This window comes from Micromys minutus (assembly GCF_963924665.1).
Source record: "Micromys minutus genome assembly, chromosome: 30".
NCBI lineage: Eukaryota > Metazoa > Chordata > Mammalia > Rodentia > Muridae > Micromys > Micromys minutus.
In genome coordinates this window covers 10,418,734-10,435,392 of record NC_137965.1, presented here as the reverse complement: position 1 = coordinate 10,435,392, position 16,659 = coordinate 10,418,734, and the positions used below count along the sequence as shown (strand labels likewise).

Here is a 16,659-nt window from a genome sequence, read left to right as displayed (position 1 = left end):
AATCATATCAGTAATCTATGCAGACACCCACACCTCTTTAAAAAAATCTAACAGGTATTTTACAGATCAGCTTATTTGAAAAGGTGACGAGCGGTTGATTGTAATCAGCTCGTAAGGGACAACTCGCACACGTACTCTTAGAACTTAATTTCCTTACATTTGCATTTAAAGCTTGAGAAAGCCTTTGCCCGGTGCCTAAATTCATCTCTGAAGGCAGCTCAAGTGGTTAAACTTTAGATTTAAAAACAAAAAACCAGTATTATGCCATGAATGCCTCTGGAGATGTAGTCCCTTCTTAATTGCCTACCTACTTCTAGAGACAGAGCAAACATCAATCTCTTGCCTTTGAAAGTTTCCTGTCCGTGTCGCTAATTATAGCGACACAAGCTTGCATCTTTGCGGTACTTCAGAGCAGTGAAAGGACAGTTCCACAAGTCAGTACAGCTGAGGGTCTCTCTAAACCTGCCAGCTCAGATGCCTGTTAACATTGGGAGATCACCTGTAGCCCTTTCTCAATTAAGTTTAGACACCCATCATGATGGCTGTATTTTCTTAGCAGAAAAGCAGACTACCAACACCCAAAGAAAATAACAATGAGAAAGAAATAATAATACTCCAGGCTCCCTTCTCCTTTCCTACTCCTTTCCCTTTATTCTCCTTGCCTACTGCCAAGGCCACTTCCCTGCCCACCACCTGGTATCAGAAGCATAATGAGGGGGTGGGGGATGGGAGAGGGCATCTTGGGGAGGTGGGCAAGGACAAAGAAGAATATAAATAGCTGAGATGTATCAGGACATGGTCTTAGCTGAGATGTATCAGGACATGGTCTTAGCTGACATGTATCAGGACATGGTCTTAGCTGACATGTATCAGGACATGGTACACCTAATGTAACAGTCATCCCTCCACCACATTCAATAGTAAAAGTCAGAAAATAATTTCTTTCTTAATCTGTTAATGTTATGGTTATACTTATATGTGAAATCACTATATAAAATACCTAAAGTAAGAGTTCCTTCACCAAAGGAGTTTATATAGAATTATATGAAATATTGTAACTTAACAAAAACAAAACCCTATACAAAGTAAAATAATGTGTATGTTAAAGTATAAAATGAAAGTTGCTGTTTAAGAGATAGAGGCTAATTTGAAAGCTACATAATTAATTAGCTATTGGAAGAAACCTACTTTTATGTAGTTTACTTCAAATTAGTAATTACCTACAAGTCTCAGTCAACCCCATCTACGACAATGAAAAATTCAAAGAGCAAAGGAAAGAAATTGCAAGACATGTATCAGAATTCTTCCCACATGGAGTGTCCATTAAAAACCAAGTTCAATATATTTCCATAGGTGGTCTGGTACTGCCTTATTCCTGACCACTACAAGCCAGTTACTTGGCTTACTAAGTTGATAAATCCAGAATTTTCCGAGCAAAATGTTAAGCTGATGAGTGTTTGCAGAGTCACCATCCAGTCCCCTTTGTGAAAGAAGGTTCTAAACGTGCCCCTTTCCAGTCGCCAGCACCTCATCATTCCGCCACGGGCTCTCAAAAATGATATCTAGCGGTTCTGTGATGACTTCGGCCAATTCATTAAGTACTCTAGGATGCCAGCCATTGGGACCTGTGGATTTGAACATATCTGGGTTACTGAGGTTATGTTTTGCCCATTTTTCCCCAAGTCCATCACGAATGACTTCCTGTCCTCAAGTCAGGCTTGTACCTTTCCGGTTACCATGCAGACATTTAAAAACCAGCTTTTAGCACCTCTGCTTTTTATGAATTCGCTTTCTCTTTTATGCTAATGATTGAAGAACACCACATTATATTCTTCTTAAGCCTTTGGTTTACTTTTAAAGGGTTTCCGTTTGTTATTTGTCTCCCCTCTTGAATGTCCCTTGTAAGAAAAGAAAAATGAAAACCTCAAATCTGCCTTATGATAGTTCAGATTTCTCCATCACACCACTCCAACTTTTTATTAGCAACTTTTAATAACAGCCTTAGTCAGCATCCTGCAGAGGCTCCAAATGTTGATTGGCTGCCTAACTCACGTGCAAAGGCAACTTTTGTGTTCAACTTACAACTGTAGCCCCTAGTGCTAATTCGGACTGCATCTTCCAAAATAAAGACAGTTCACAATCATCTTTAATCATTATCATTTGGGTGCATAAAGAATGATTTCTTCTGTGAGGCATTTCAGAACTGTGACCTGGAGGGAGACAGGGATTTCTCTGAAAGCAATAGCATAGTAAAATACATTTGCTGTGTTGTCATCGGTGTCCAGGGCCTCGGGTTTACATTAATCATCTCCAAAGTCTTATAGGTGTTGGCAGTTTTAACCCCTTCATTGTCGCACTGGCAACTGAACGGCAGGCACAGATGATTGCTTTCTGCCTGTCTGCTATACTCTGCCATACTCTGAGGATCCCCTGACAGGCTCATGATGGGCAGAGGAGGAGGAGGAGGAAAGGAGAGGCTAAAGAGACAAAGACACCTAACACTTGCCTCTCTCTCAGGCTTTCATGTTTCTTGGATTCAAGAAGGGGTTGGGGTTCTTGGTCTGTTAGTTTGCTGTGCCTTTGTTGTTGCTTATTAGAAAAGGTACTTTGGGGGAAAGGTTGAATATGTCTTTTGTTTTGTTTTGTTTAATACTCTATCTCAGTCACCCTAATACCGAGGTTCACTCTTTGAAATGGAACAATGCCCCTCAAACGCAAGCCATTCTGCAGACTCCATGAAGACTCCTTTAAAGGATGATTCTACACATCTAAGACCTCCCAGAACACCCCCTTCTCACGCTTGCTCCTGCAATGGCCACCTGCTGCCTGCAGCTACAAGCTAATATGCCATTAACATTAACTATTAGCATGGGAGACACCACAATCAGGCGATCTAAACTGGTAGAAGTATTACTGACCAAGCTTAATCATTCTCCTTTATAGAGAGAAAACTATTTATAGTCCTCTGGTCTGGCTCTCACTTAAGAAAACCTCACTAATAATATATTCAAAAAGTCACCTTTAAAAAGAAATCAAACTTAATTCAATGCCTCTGTTAAAATCACCTCCTGTTACCTTCTGTGATTAATCAATCTTTAGTTTGTCTTAACAAGCAGAGTTGTTGGGATGGTTCTGGGGGGGGGGGGGTACAGGGGTGTATGGTGACATCCTAAAGAGAAGAGATTATTGAAACACAAAGGTGAAGTTGCTTCATTTCTTTTAACGCTGTAGTATACTAGTAACTGGGTATTAACAACTATCATATTTACTGTGTTATACAAGATAACTAGCTGTTAATATCAGGAGGATAATGGGTTTTGAGAGCCTCAAGTTAGGATGTAAGTAGTCACAAGGAGAAAGGAAGACCTTGGCTGAGAAAGAACAGGTTTATAATGCACCTACTCTGGAAGAGGCAGAACTCTGAATGAAGTCAGCTCAATGGCCTTCATGCCTTTACATGTTCCACAGACATGTGGAGACAAAACATGCCTTTGGACAGTTTAATGTGCCTCAAGTATTGACACCCTCCACACTAAACTCATCCGGAAGCCTGAACTCACTTTACAACTGTGACCATAACCCAACAACCTCCAAAGTCTCTCCTTGTTCTTGGTTCTACGAAAGCAAATCCAATTCACCCAACAAGCCCGGTCTTGCAATATGTCGTTTCTCATTCCCAAGGGAGGAGGGTGGGATGTAGACAAACGGGATTTCCACAACTGGGGCATGACGAGTTTCAAGTTGAGAGAGTAGTAATTAGAAGAGCCTGCGTTGCCTCCCGACTGGGGAAATGTTAAGATTCTCCCTCTAACTGATGCTCTCGGCGCTCTGACGGCTAGTATGCACTGTGATGTCTGCAGCCCAGTCCTTACAGTTCCCACTCAGGTGGAAGAAAACCGAGCAGACTCAGAATCTTGATGAGCTAAGCAAAGGACGAAGACCTCTTAGAGTGAGACGTGCAACCGGAGGCACAGCTCTCACGCCTTACTTTTCAGTTTTTCAATAGCCCGTTTTCCCCTAAATCACGTGGCATCCTCATACAAGACGAATGGGTCTCTTTTCACTCCACCAAGGAAAATATCAATGTATTCACAGTTGTTTATATCTTCTTCCTTAGTTAGTGAGCAAGTGGGCCTAAGAACGCTGGAGGTGAGATGAAGTTGTATCTCCATGGTAGGAAGAGAGCTCACCTACCACTTAAGAGGTCCGGCCTTCTATTCTCAGTACCACAAGAAGGGTTGGGGGGGGAGGGAAGGGAAGGGAGGAAAAATAGAAAAAAAAAAGAGCCATGAAAGCAATAGTATATATCTGGTGGGCTCTCAAACCTCTCCAAATCCAGTCTTAGGATGCATGAATGCTGCATTGTTCTTAGGCCTTAAAACAGCTGGAGCTTTCCTGCCTTTAAGGACTAGATGTTCCAGAAGATTAAAAGAACGGCACGAAGTTAAGTGGGGTGGCACATGCCTGGACTCCCAGCACTTGAAATTGGACACAGGACATTCAGAAGCCCAAGGCCATCCTCAGCTACACAGTGAGTTGGAGATCAGCCTGGCTATAGGAGACCTCATCTCAGAGAAAGGGGGGAGAGAGGGAGAAAGAGAGGGAGGGGGAGGGAAGGAGGGAGGGAGGGAGAGGCAGAGTTTTTTGATGGGTGTGGTTTCACATATCCATCTTCCCAGTATTTGGAAAGTAGATGCAAACTAGTTTCTGTAAAATGGAAACTGTGCCCTCCCCACCATAAAATCATTTTGTTGTTACTTCTTAACTGTAATTTTGCTACAGTTATGAATCATAGTGTAATATCTGATATACAGGATATCTGGTATGTAATCCCTGTGGGGTCAAAACCTGAAGGTTGAGAACCCCTGTTCTAAGCAAAGTCCTACCTTTCCCAGTCCGATAATAACAGGAGGTGTGACACGGTTCAATGCCAAAACCTTAGCGTTAGTAGGTCATGAAGCTAAAACAAAAGAAATTTCTCATCAGCTACCTAGGGTTTTTCAACTTTGGTTGTCTTGGTTTATCATCTGGAAGACAATATCATCTTCCTTAGTAAGTTTTTTCTGGGAAAGAGTCTCACCCCCCACAATCATGGAACGCCCAGAGAAACTCAACTGTTCAGAATGACCACTTTTTTTTTTTTCTAATTTGAAAAACTAAATATGGAGACTGTGTGGCTGTTGGATTTGCATCTGTGGTTGTTCTCTAGAGTATTATCAAGTGGAAACTCACTTCTCAGGATGGGTTAGCTAGCACGAAGCTCTTAGCTGCCTGTAATTAGGGGAAGAACCACAGGCTCAAAGAAACAACAGGCTTGAAGTTGCCTAAAAGTCAGAATAATCAACTGGGAAAAATAAGATCTCAGGAAATCTTGATTTTTTTTTTTTTTTTTTTTTAAGTACAGAATCATGACTTCTTTGTGGTTTGGACACTGTGTCTCCTTTCCCCCTCCCCCACTTCACATTTCAGATTAGGGGTATAGCATTGGTAGAGATTGCCAGATCTATAGCATATTCTTACGGATAATTTCTCATCAGAATAAGCTCCTGTTAGGGAATTTGAATCTAGAAAGTTATTTTCCTTCACCTGCACAGAGCAAAAGTGACATGAGTCACTAAGCTCCTATGGCTCCTGACTGTCATTTCTAGATTGTGGATGCTCGGACTGGCCTCTGGCCCCACAGGAAAGAAGATGTGATTTCATACAGTACAAAGAGCTGGTATATAAAACACCTTCTCCTGTCTTCTATTTTAGGGAAATCTTACAGAATAGACTTCCTTAGATTCTATGCACTAGAAGAATATCTTCTTTTTCTTTAGAAACAAATATGTAAAATGTCCTCTTGAAATAAAGAACGGGTCCTGTTATTATCCAAGCTGTCTCCATCCTTGTTGACTTAATGTTTCCTATCTGGAGCAAATTAGACAGATCAGAAGCAACTGAGCCTCCATTCGTCCTCCGGACACAAGTTTCTAATCTTTTACTTCCCGACTTATCTACAGCTTTTCAGCAAATGCAAACTCTGCTAGAGAGGCTGCATGGGAATTTTCCTACACACTTATTATTCATAAAACTCTCTGAAACACACTCGGAGGTTACAAAAGCAAAAACATCTTTGTCTGTGTTATCCTCAAGGCATTAACTGATGTTATAATTTTTCCAACTGAACAGTTATGTAAATTCACAACTTCAAAAGCTGCTTTGCAAACCTCAGCACTGAGCACTCTTGAGTAAAAGGACTCCACTCCCCACCCCCACCCCACCACCTCCTGAAGGCCTGTGGTCAGCCAGGGACAGCCAGCACCCCAGGAGCTTCTAGAGGCCTTGAGTCAGCCTCATCTAGCTCCTCCATCAGTAACAAAGGCTCAGGAATGTAACTGTAGGGGATTCAGCGTGAAGCTTCTGTTGTTCTGTAATAATTAACAGCCAGTCAGAACAGGCACCCAAGGTTAGTTAGGGCACCTCCCTTTTTCCAGAGTTTTCATAGTATGGCTGAAGAAGCAAAATGGAAGTGAGTTCAGAATAGACTTAGCCACAGTTCCAGACTGGGGAAGGGGTTCCACCGTATCCACACAGGCAAGTAAGGGGAAAATGGATGCCAAAGTCAACAGGGATGATAGGGGTGACCAGAAGGGCTCTGACACTGGTACGCCTGAGGTCAGGGGAGAAACAGCTCATGAGTGAAACTCTGCTTCCTTCTGAAGCAGAGGCAGGCCAAGGCTGGCTGCAGGATGGGCCGTTGGGGAAAGAACTCTAAGGAGAAGGTAACTAACAAAGTCCACCCACCCAGACACTTCCATGGGCAAATTAGTCTCTTGTGAGCAGGCAGGTCAGGTGGAATGACACCGTACCGGGGCTTTTGGAGTTTCTCTCCACACTGTACAGTCAGGTCTCCAGACATGATCATAGCCTATGAGTGCAACAGTGAAGACTGGAAATCCCAGAATGCACGGTTCAGAGCGGTTGGCCCTCTAATGAAGTTCTTTGAAAAAATTTGAAACACTCTTACGCGGTGGCTCAGTTGCTGAAAAGAAAAGCTCCTGGTGGTGTTGGTCTCTAGGTAGTGTTTTGGACCCTCACCCTGTTACTCCTCTTTCCCTATCCCTGTCTCATTTTCTAATTGTAGTAACATCATCTGTTACTATTAATTAACAATCTTCGAGATCACCGTTAACCTTAGTATCTGTTTACTCTTACTCCACTGATCACAGGTATATTTGTCACTACAGTAGGTGTCTAATGCACACCAGGAGGGTTCTTATCCACTGCTCCACGACTGTAAATCCACTGTTATTATCCACTGGGGGAAATCTCCCTATGGCAGGCACCATGTCAAGAATGTGTGCTTGCAAATAATCTCTCCTCCTCACCCCATACCAACTTGACAGTGAACCTAATTAACAAATGAAGAAACGGAGGCTTTGAGATATAGATGAGCTGCTCTGGGAAAGCTGCTAATCGAGGGAGAGCAGTTCTGTTCTATAGCAAGTTCCACCTTTCCAAGGAAGTCAGAGCAGTTGGCTCACTGGGGTTTTAAGGTGGGCCTGCACCCCACTGTCTGGTGACCTCATATGAAGGAGAGAGGGAGTAGAGACATACTCAGGACACCACATGAAGGGAGAAGCAGAGATAGGAAGGAGTGAACCACCATAAATCCAGAGAGTGTAGAACCACCAGGGTGCCCAAAGGGCAAGGAAGGGTGCTCCTTCTTAGTCTTTAGCGGTATCCAGGCCTCTTTACACCATGACCTTTACGCCAGGCCGCTAGAAGCCTGAGGGAAAGGCCCTACTGCTGTCAGCCTCACAGCTTGTGACACCTGCCACCATATCCTTAGCGGTCAAACGCAGAGCACCTTTCACCAACAGACATAATTTGTAACATGATGATAGGGAAAGGTGTAACAGTTCTGTTGTTTTTAGAAGTATATGCAAATGTGATTTTTAGTGAATGGGAATTTTATTTATAGAATATAAAACGTTATACAAAAAGTTTATTTAAATATTGTACAAAATGCCCCTTTTGATTTTATTTATAGCACTAATTATATATATATATATATATATATATATATATATATATATATATATATATATATAATTTATATATATATAAAATTTGGACTCTTCCTATTTACACATGATATAAACTGCTTGATTTATGTAAAAATACATAAGACTACATTAAGGACTATAATATATATTTATGTATATAATATATATGTATATACTATTATATATATACATATATATATATCATGTGCTAATACATCTCATTAAAGAAAAGAAACACTAGGAACTGTCAAAAGACTGAGTTTTCTAAATTTCTATTTTCCCCTTAAGCATTTGCCCTTTGTCATTAACAATCAGCAGTGTCTGTTGTCTTCCTTGAAACACATCTTCAGGATTATGGACACACATACACACAGACACACACACACAAGTACACGTGCACACACATGCTTGTTCTCTCTCTCACTTGTTCTGACACATACACGTACAGGCTCATTCTCACACACTCACATACCCCCACATACACATACATACACACGCATGTTAGTTCTGACACACACACACACACACACACACAAATAAAATTTTTAAATATTTTTTAAAAAGAAAAGGGAAATACTTGATCCCATACTATTTTCGAATAGTCTTTTAAATATCCCACTGTGAATACTTAAGGCACACCCACAGCAGCTCCCTCCAATGAGAATGGAGCTCCACGGAAAAGCATGTTCAGTGAGCAAAGCAACAGACAGTATCAGTGTCTGCCAGGGACACAGGTTCATTCACGCTTCCATTGCCCAGGGAAGCGGGCCACCTACTTCCGTTCCGTCACTCAGAACTCAGAATGGAAAACAAAACAGGTACACCAAAGCTGAGACGGTGTGAAATTGTTGTGAATTCTATTGCGTCAGTGAGGCTCAGATGATGGAGAATGATTTCTTAGGGTTTGTGGCAGTTTGGAGGTCAGGGGTGAAGTGTGAAGACAGACGAGTTAGCATCTGTGTCCACCATCGCTCTGCTGACAGTGCACACACCTACATGGTGAAAAGGCAGATAAGGGCATTCTTGTGACATTCTATCTCAAAGTCCCCTGGAGGGAACCATACTTTTGAGACCCACCGTGTCTACTTCATTTCTAGACACCTCAGACGAGAGGAGAATCACAAACAAACACATCGAATCTCACGCCAAGTGCTGAGTCTGGAATACAGTTACAGTTTACCCTTTCACACCATAGACAGCTCCTCCCGAACAATAGCTGCACACTGACCCTTCTGGCCTCCCATCTGGCTTTAGTCCCACAGACCTGGGGACCTTCCAGTCATGAAGGTGAGCTGACCTTTCCTGTCTGGTGAGAGGATTTGCAAAGATGGCTGGTCTACTCACAGACGCAGGCTTCCCTCGGGGGCTTAGCTAGCCAGCCTTGAAAATAGCGAGAGGCTTTGGAGTGAACACGGGCAGCCTCCTTTATCAAAATTACCCACGCTCCTCTACCATCCAGACTCAGCCCCCCAAATACTGAAGCGTGACCCTTGCTGGGCCTTGACCTCACCTGCCAAATTGAAATGGGCAGGGAAGCAAGACACGAGTCGTAATCCTCTTTAGCAATTCCATCCTGGCCATATTTGCATGTTTAGTGGCAGCCGGAAGGAAGGAAGCGCTATGCGGAGGGGGGCATCGTTTTTTCCACTGTTCACATTGTCTCTGAATTTGGCCTTGGATAGGGACCCTCCAGACAATAGCATGGACTAGCAGTATAGGAACAGCAGGGAACACCCTCAAAGGGCTCACTTCACCTAAATGAATTTTGAGGAGGCGTGAATGGGCTCCTGCAGTGGCCAAAGATGAAAATCAGGCTGTCTCTCCTCATGCCCCAGAGTTCTCAACCAGGCACACTCGCTGTTAGACAGTGATGGTACCCAGGAGAAGCGGGAACCGAATGAGAAATCGGCAGCTTCCCTGACAACTCAAGTCCCTGTGGGCTCCACACAGAGCGTTCGTGGAGATGCTGTGAGGTGAGGATGGAGGCAGAGTGACTAGAGGGGGAAGAGTGGGCTTCAACGGCCCGTCAGCTTTTATGTAGTTCTAGAACCATCTTATCCTTTCCTTGTAGCGTGGCCATGAGACGCCCCCTAGCGGGAGTAACTCAAGGCTGGATTCAACCACAAGATGATCATTCCCTAGGTGAACAGTCCGTGTCCAGCCATCCAATCTTACAACTCTTTCAGCTTACCCTCTGTCAACTGCAAACACCATGGCGTGTCACATCTCTGAGGGCAGGTGTTGTCAGGAACAATATCGTGGAAGCATCTACCCCATGCAGAAACATGAAATCATGCCTTTTTGTTCGATAACTAAGGAATGTAAACTCCCCCTTAAGGAAGAATTGATTCTCGGGCACATCTCCCAAATAGAACCGTAATGAGCGTTCAGAAGCATTATTGAGTTAGTCACCCACAAACGTTATTAAAATAGATCATGACTAATGCACACGCTTTAAGCACTGTTTAGCCATTAACTTTTAAATTTTTCATTTAGCTTTGTGAAGCATGCCCCATAGAACATAACTGCCACAGACGTAGTCCTCAGCTTGTTGAAGCATAAAGATCTCTTTAATTGTTTTAAAAACATAGACTTGCCCTTTCGGTACGCATGTGCGTGCGCATGCGCATATGCACACATTATAAAACTGTGTTCTTTTCCTACCATCTTTTTTTATTGAGGAAAAAAAATATTGGTTTAAAAGTGACTGGGAATTCGAGAACTTTGAATACATTTATTTAAAACACGACATTTATGGAGCAAGTTGGTACCAATACAGTTTATTTTTAAACTGGCAAAAGGGTTAAATGAGTAAAAGCCATGTCCCAGAATTTTAACTTCAAATACAGCACAAGTGGTCTCTCTGTACTTGGATCGGGTAGCATGTATCAGACAGGAATACTCTACAGCCATATTTGAAGGCGCTAACATCTTTTTCTTTTAATGCAGAGTGGTTGGCTTGCTCTCACCCATTCTTCCCCAGTTGGGTCTTGAAATATTGTTTGCTTCTTTCCTTCAGTGGTCTGTCCCATTGCAACAGAGACATTCAATAGAGCTGCAGGGAATCCCTGACCAGCTCTCTGGAAACCCCGACCCCAGAGATGAAATACAACTAACTAATGCTAGGTCCAGGGAAATGTCCCTAAACAAAAACATAGCCCGGAAGGTTGGATACATTTCAGAGAATTTATAGTGGGAAAAAAGGATTTTAGAATCTCCTGGTTTGTGTATCACAGGACCCAATCCTGATCTTCGGCTTCTGTTTATCAGAAATGTATATGCACGCACACACATACACACACACACACACACACACACACACACACACACTGCCCGCCTGCCTCAATCACATGAATTAACACTTTGTTTCTATATTTTTCATTCCTGTTGAAACTAAATATAAAGTGACTATTCACACTAAAGGGGCTGTTTTTTTCTTATTTTCAGACATAATGTGGGAAATCATGCTACTTAACACTACATTACATTCGCAGAGCGTGCAAGTTAAATGAAGACACCTTGCAGGTTTCTTAATATAGACTCTGCTAAGATTAGTTATGCATCTGCCACCTTAACATTCAGATTGGGGGGTGGGGGACAGGAAAAAAGGCCATAGTTAGAAATCACACTTGTGTTGCAAGTGCTTAGAATTTCATGGCTCATTTAAGAGCGTCACAATCAAGAATTTAATTATGCCAAAAGGGGGAAAGTATCTTTCTAACGGTTCAGATCATGTTCCCCTTTATCCTTTTCCTACGCCACAAAACAAACCAGTCTTTTTAACCTCCATGAGTCCATTTTCTGATATATGAAATGAAGAGATGATTCGAAAGTACCCTCTGTCCTACTGTGTTGTGATTTTGAAGTTTGCAAGGATAAACTGAAGAGGAAGCAGAGGAGGCTCAGAGCCAAGGAATTATCACTGCAATCCCCCAACCCACCCACCCTCCCCCCCACAAAAAAAAACCCACTGTCCTACAAGGCACTGAAAGTGGACTGGCAACTCTGAGCTGAAGAGCAAGGAAGTATTTTAGGATAACGATGTTACCTACCACTACTGTGCTTTAACATTTCACATTTTCCCGTTAACGTTCTGTTAAAAAGAAGTCTCAATTTATTACTGTGGGTGGGGGGTGGAGCTTAGTTGGTACAATGCTTATCTGGAATGCACTTAATCCAGGGTTCGGTCCCCAACAGTGCACAAACCTGACCATAACAGCACATACAGTAGTTCAGTAGCTGGGAGACGGAAGGAGGAGAATCTAAAGTTCCAAGTTATTTTAGGCTACATGACCTGTTCCAGGCCTGGCTGCTTTATAGAAAGCTTATTTCAAACCAGCCAATATGGGCTCCATCCAACTAAGACTAATGTGCTATGTGTCATGAACATGCTTTATGGCTAGGTGGCCAGGGCAAGGGAGTGACAGAGGCTAGAACAAACAAATCTAGCAAAAATAACTTCTAGTGTGACTAGCAAAGCAGTCATGTTTTGGAGCTCCTGTAAACTAACACTATGATGACATACACCACAGAACTATATAAGTAATCCCTGTGATGGTACACACTGCTTTGACTGGTTCTGTTGAAGTGGAATCTAATAGAAGGTGGGTTGTATTCCTCTGGGAAGCAAAGCCTGAGACAGAGGTCTGTAGGCAGGTGTTTAGGACTACAATCCCTGAGCAAAGGAGGGAAGGGGGAGGGAAAAAAAGGCAAAACAATGAAGAGAAGGTCAGTACAGGGTGCAGGGTGGAATTAGCCACTTGACTCTGGCATGAGCTTTCCCAGAAGCAGAATCTGGCACGAAGAAAGCAAGGCGGGAACCACTTCTCCACCGGCTTCCATCACCCACTTATCAAAGCCATCCTCGGAAGTATTAATTCCCTTGCACTTCCTGTTTGATCCATGTGACTGCTTAGTCAGCTCCTGTAGGGAGTGCTTGACAGAGTGAGTGAAGCTGTATCGCTTGCTCAGCAGCGGCTAGACTAAAACGTAAGGCCAAGATGCACACCAGAGTCAGGTCATCTGTATTAGTCAGGGTAGGCCAATTATGCTGCAGTAACAGATGACCCAGCATTTCCATAGTCTGCAACAAAGGCCTATTTCTCACTCCCTCATATTATTTCTCCCAGGTCTACTCGGGGTCAGCTGTAGTTGTGCACCGTTTTCTTCGCTGAGGGTTGAGAGTTGACCAAACCAACTCTATCATGAATACAGCCAGTACTGAGAAGATTGAAACTATGACTGTCTCATTGGTTTGTAAAGATGCCTATTAAATTACACCCAAATCATCTCACCATCCCCTTCTTTGACCAAAGCATGTCATTGTTTAACGGACAAGGGCTGATAGGACACACCACAGTGTAGACCGGAGAGGAGGCTCAGCGGGTAAGTAGCTTGGTGAACAATCATGAAGGCCAGAGTTTGGATGCCCAGCATCCGCATGAAAAGCAGAGCATATGGAGCTTGTCTGTAAAGCCAGTGTGGGTGGGCAGACCTTGGGGACTCACTGGCAGTACGTGCAGCTGAAATACCAAACCCCAGGTTCAACCTCAGGACCGATCTCAAAATATAAGATGGACAAAAGTAGAGAAAAATGTAGATGTCTGGACATGTGTGGGAAAGTGCACATGCACATATATGTGTATATATATATATACATATATGCATACATATATGCATACACAAACACACAAACACGAACATGAAAACACACAGAGACATATAAACACACAGACACACACACACACACACACACACATGCAAACACACACATATACAAACACTACAAACATACACATGAAATGTACCATTCTGTGTCTTCATTTGGGGGAAAGAAGGCAAAGACTAGGAAAACAATTCATTCTGGGGCCCCTGTGAAAGCTTGCTCATGGTATTATGTTTTCTTTGAGCGCAGAGCTCAAAAGATGTTTTTAACTTAGAAATTAAAGAAAGAACTAAAACACAAATGTTTAACAAATATGAACTCCTTATAAAAGAAAACAGATCAATTCCACTAGATTTTGTTTCCAATGAGAAAACAAGGCATGGACATACCTTAGAGAGGTACCCGAGCTCATTTAAGTACTATGTACAAATTTAAATATTTTTATAGCTGTTTAGTCAGCCCTGGTTCCTAGAAATCACCACAAATGTGACACTGAAGCAAGTTAAAAACAAAACGTGGAGAGGGACTCGGATCTCCGGATCCCCTGCCAGGGTGCGGGTGGTAGTCCACACAGTGTTTATCATGGTCTGGTCTAGTCTAAATGTAGACAGCAATTAGACATGTTAGCAACCAAGATAACTTCAAACTCTTGTCATGTTCTGTAAAACTCCTTTTACAGATGTGATGCCACAGGGAGAGATGGTGTCAGTTCATAAGAGATGATTTCTTTGAGGAGGTAGCATATTTTAAAAAAAAAATCATGAAACCTTAGGTGTAAAACCAAAACATGGTTTTGAATATTAGTTAGAGGCACTGTCCTTCACACTAGGGGATATTGTTACTCTATTGTGATGTCATCTTTGTTTCTTTTTATACTCTCCACTCCTCCTTGAACCAATCTCTTTTAGTCCCATGCATATGTGTGTATATTTTTCCAAATATATAAATTCCATATATACATGTAATTTTTATTGTACTCATTAAGTGAAATTTTGTCAATATTGTTGGTAATTTTAAATCTATACATTTTTTATATGGCCATTAATTGTTTCTTGTTTTGAGTTCTGTTAGTGGGTGTTAGTTTGCTTGGTTTGGTGGGTTTTTTTGTGGGGGCCAGTTTTGGTGTTTTCTGCCAACCCAAACTAAAATTCACCCTTTCTCCTAATCAACTCCAAACACTCCCACAACTAAGGTGTGTTGAGGAATTTCTTTTTTAATCTGCACTTGGGCAGAAACACAGGGCCCCACTGAGCAAACATTTGTGTGGTGGACAGGGTTCACAGGCAGACCCTCCAATTCTTGCCCTTAAAGCTTTTGCCCTTCCTAAGTAAATGTAGGGAGGATTTGGGAATGCCCAGTGAGGTGTTCACCCAGAAGGTGGTTACAGTGTATAGCAACAAAAAAAATTACTAGGGCTAGCCTAAACTAACACTGTTAACTCTTCAACATGTCTCTTCAACATGTTTCTCTTGATGGAAAATTAAAAATTAGCTTGAAAAGTTGGCTTACTTTTGTACTTTGACCCTAGTGGGGGCCATGCAGAAAGGCACGTAGCTGGCTGTTCTATACACAGAGTGGGCTGTGGCCACCAGCCAGCAAAACATGGAGAGCTCACATCTACAGCAGCAAGGAACTGAATTCGTCTGAAAACCTAAATGAGCTTGGAGGAACAGATTTCCTCAGCACCTCCAGCTGATACCCTGAATCTCACTTTGAGCAGAGAATTCGAAATCAAGCTTGGAGCTTGCCCAGAATTTTAACCTACAAAACTATGAGATGATAAATGGGTATTATTTTTAGCCACTAAGTTTGTAGTAATTAATTATGCAGTAATAGAAAACGAATACAACATGTAACTGGATTTATCAACTTCAGTGTTCTGTTAAACAGCCAAATAATGACTCTTTCCCATCTTTCCAATGTGCATCATTAATTCTCCTGAAAGAAAGGAATTCACCTGGGACAGAGTAAGGAGGTCAGTGATGGAGAGGCTGGGCCCAACGTGGGACAGACTAATTGGAAACATCATCAGCCCACTGAGCAAGGTATACTTAGGGCATGCAGCCAGTGACTGTAAAGAAAGAAAGATTTTAAAAAGACCAGGATGGATGACCATATACCAAGCTACCGTGATAGGAATCAGAGAAAAAAAAACTACTGATTTTCTTCCCATTAATTAGCATCTGGGTCGGGAGAACCAGGGAGTTCATGAAATAAAGATGTCACATATTCATGATATTTTCTTCATTGTGAATTCATGAGATTATAGGCTGATATTTCAGAAGCATTTACATAATGAAAGACATGAAAAAGCATGTCCATCTGATAGTGTTTTATCTCCCCTTTCTCTGCAAAGAAAGGCTTTACTTTCGTTTCAATAGATGGAGGTCATGAATGAAGTTATGATCCAAGGGATGCAGTTAGGAATAACCAGTCACATCCAGCCTTACTCTTAAAAACTAACTAACTAACTAACTAACTAACTAACTAACCAACCAACCAACTAACTAACTAACCAACTAACTAACTAACCAAAACCACCATAGGCCAATGTTTCTAGAGAAACCAGGGTTGAGATGATAGGAGAAAACAAGAGGGAGGGAACATGGATTCCAGAGGCAAAAGATGGAAAAAAGCCTTCACAGACACTAGCCCAGGTACTCTGTCCAGCCTGAATGAGTATCTGACTCGCTATGGTTTTAAGTTAAAGATGGGGGAAGGACTAGGTGTTTTCTCATGAAAGCGGAGCCTGGCTTATCCTGAACACTCATAAATCTTCTCAACCGTGTCCTCCATAGCTTGACAGAGTCTGTCTTCTTCAGATCTTTGTCTTCATTTAGTATAATACCCAAGCACCGCACAGGAGCTCATATATCAAGTTTGTTAGTCAACGCTGCCTGAAATGTATGTTCTAGACCAAGCAGGGTGACGCACACCTTTAAT

The 16,659-nt window shown here is 42.3% G+C and overlaps 1 protein-coding gene across 1 annotated transcript in view; it reads right to left on the bottom strand.

Moving 5' to 3' along the window:
- Positions 1-1,562: 1,562 nt before the first annotated feature.
- Positions 1,563-16,659, bottom strand: part of SAMD5 (sterile alpha motif domain containing 5) — a gene marked incomplete at both ends in the record, with an annotated part of 50,514 nt that continues 35,417 nt past the window's right edge. The window contains one exon of the mRNA XM_080941694.1: positions 1,563-1,625. Coding sequence (XP_080797820.1) covers positions 1,563-1,625 — 63 coding nt within the window. The remainder of the gene's footprint in view (positions 1,626-16,659) is intronic.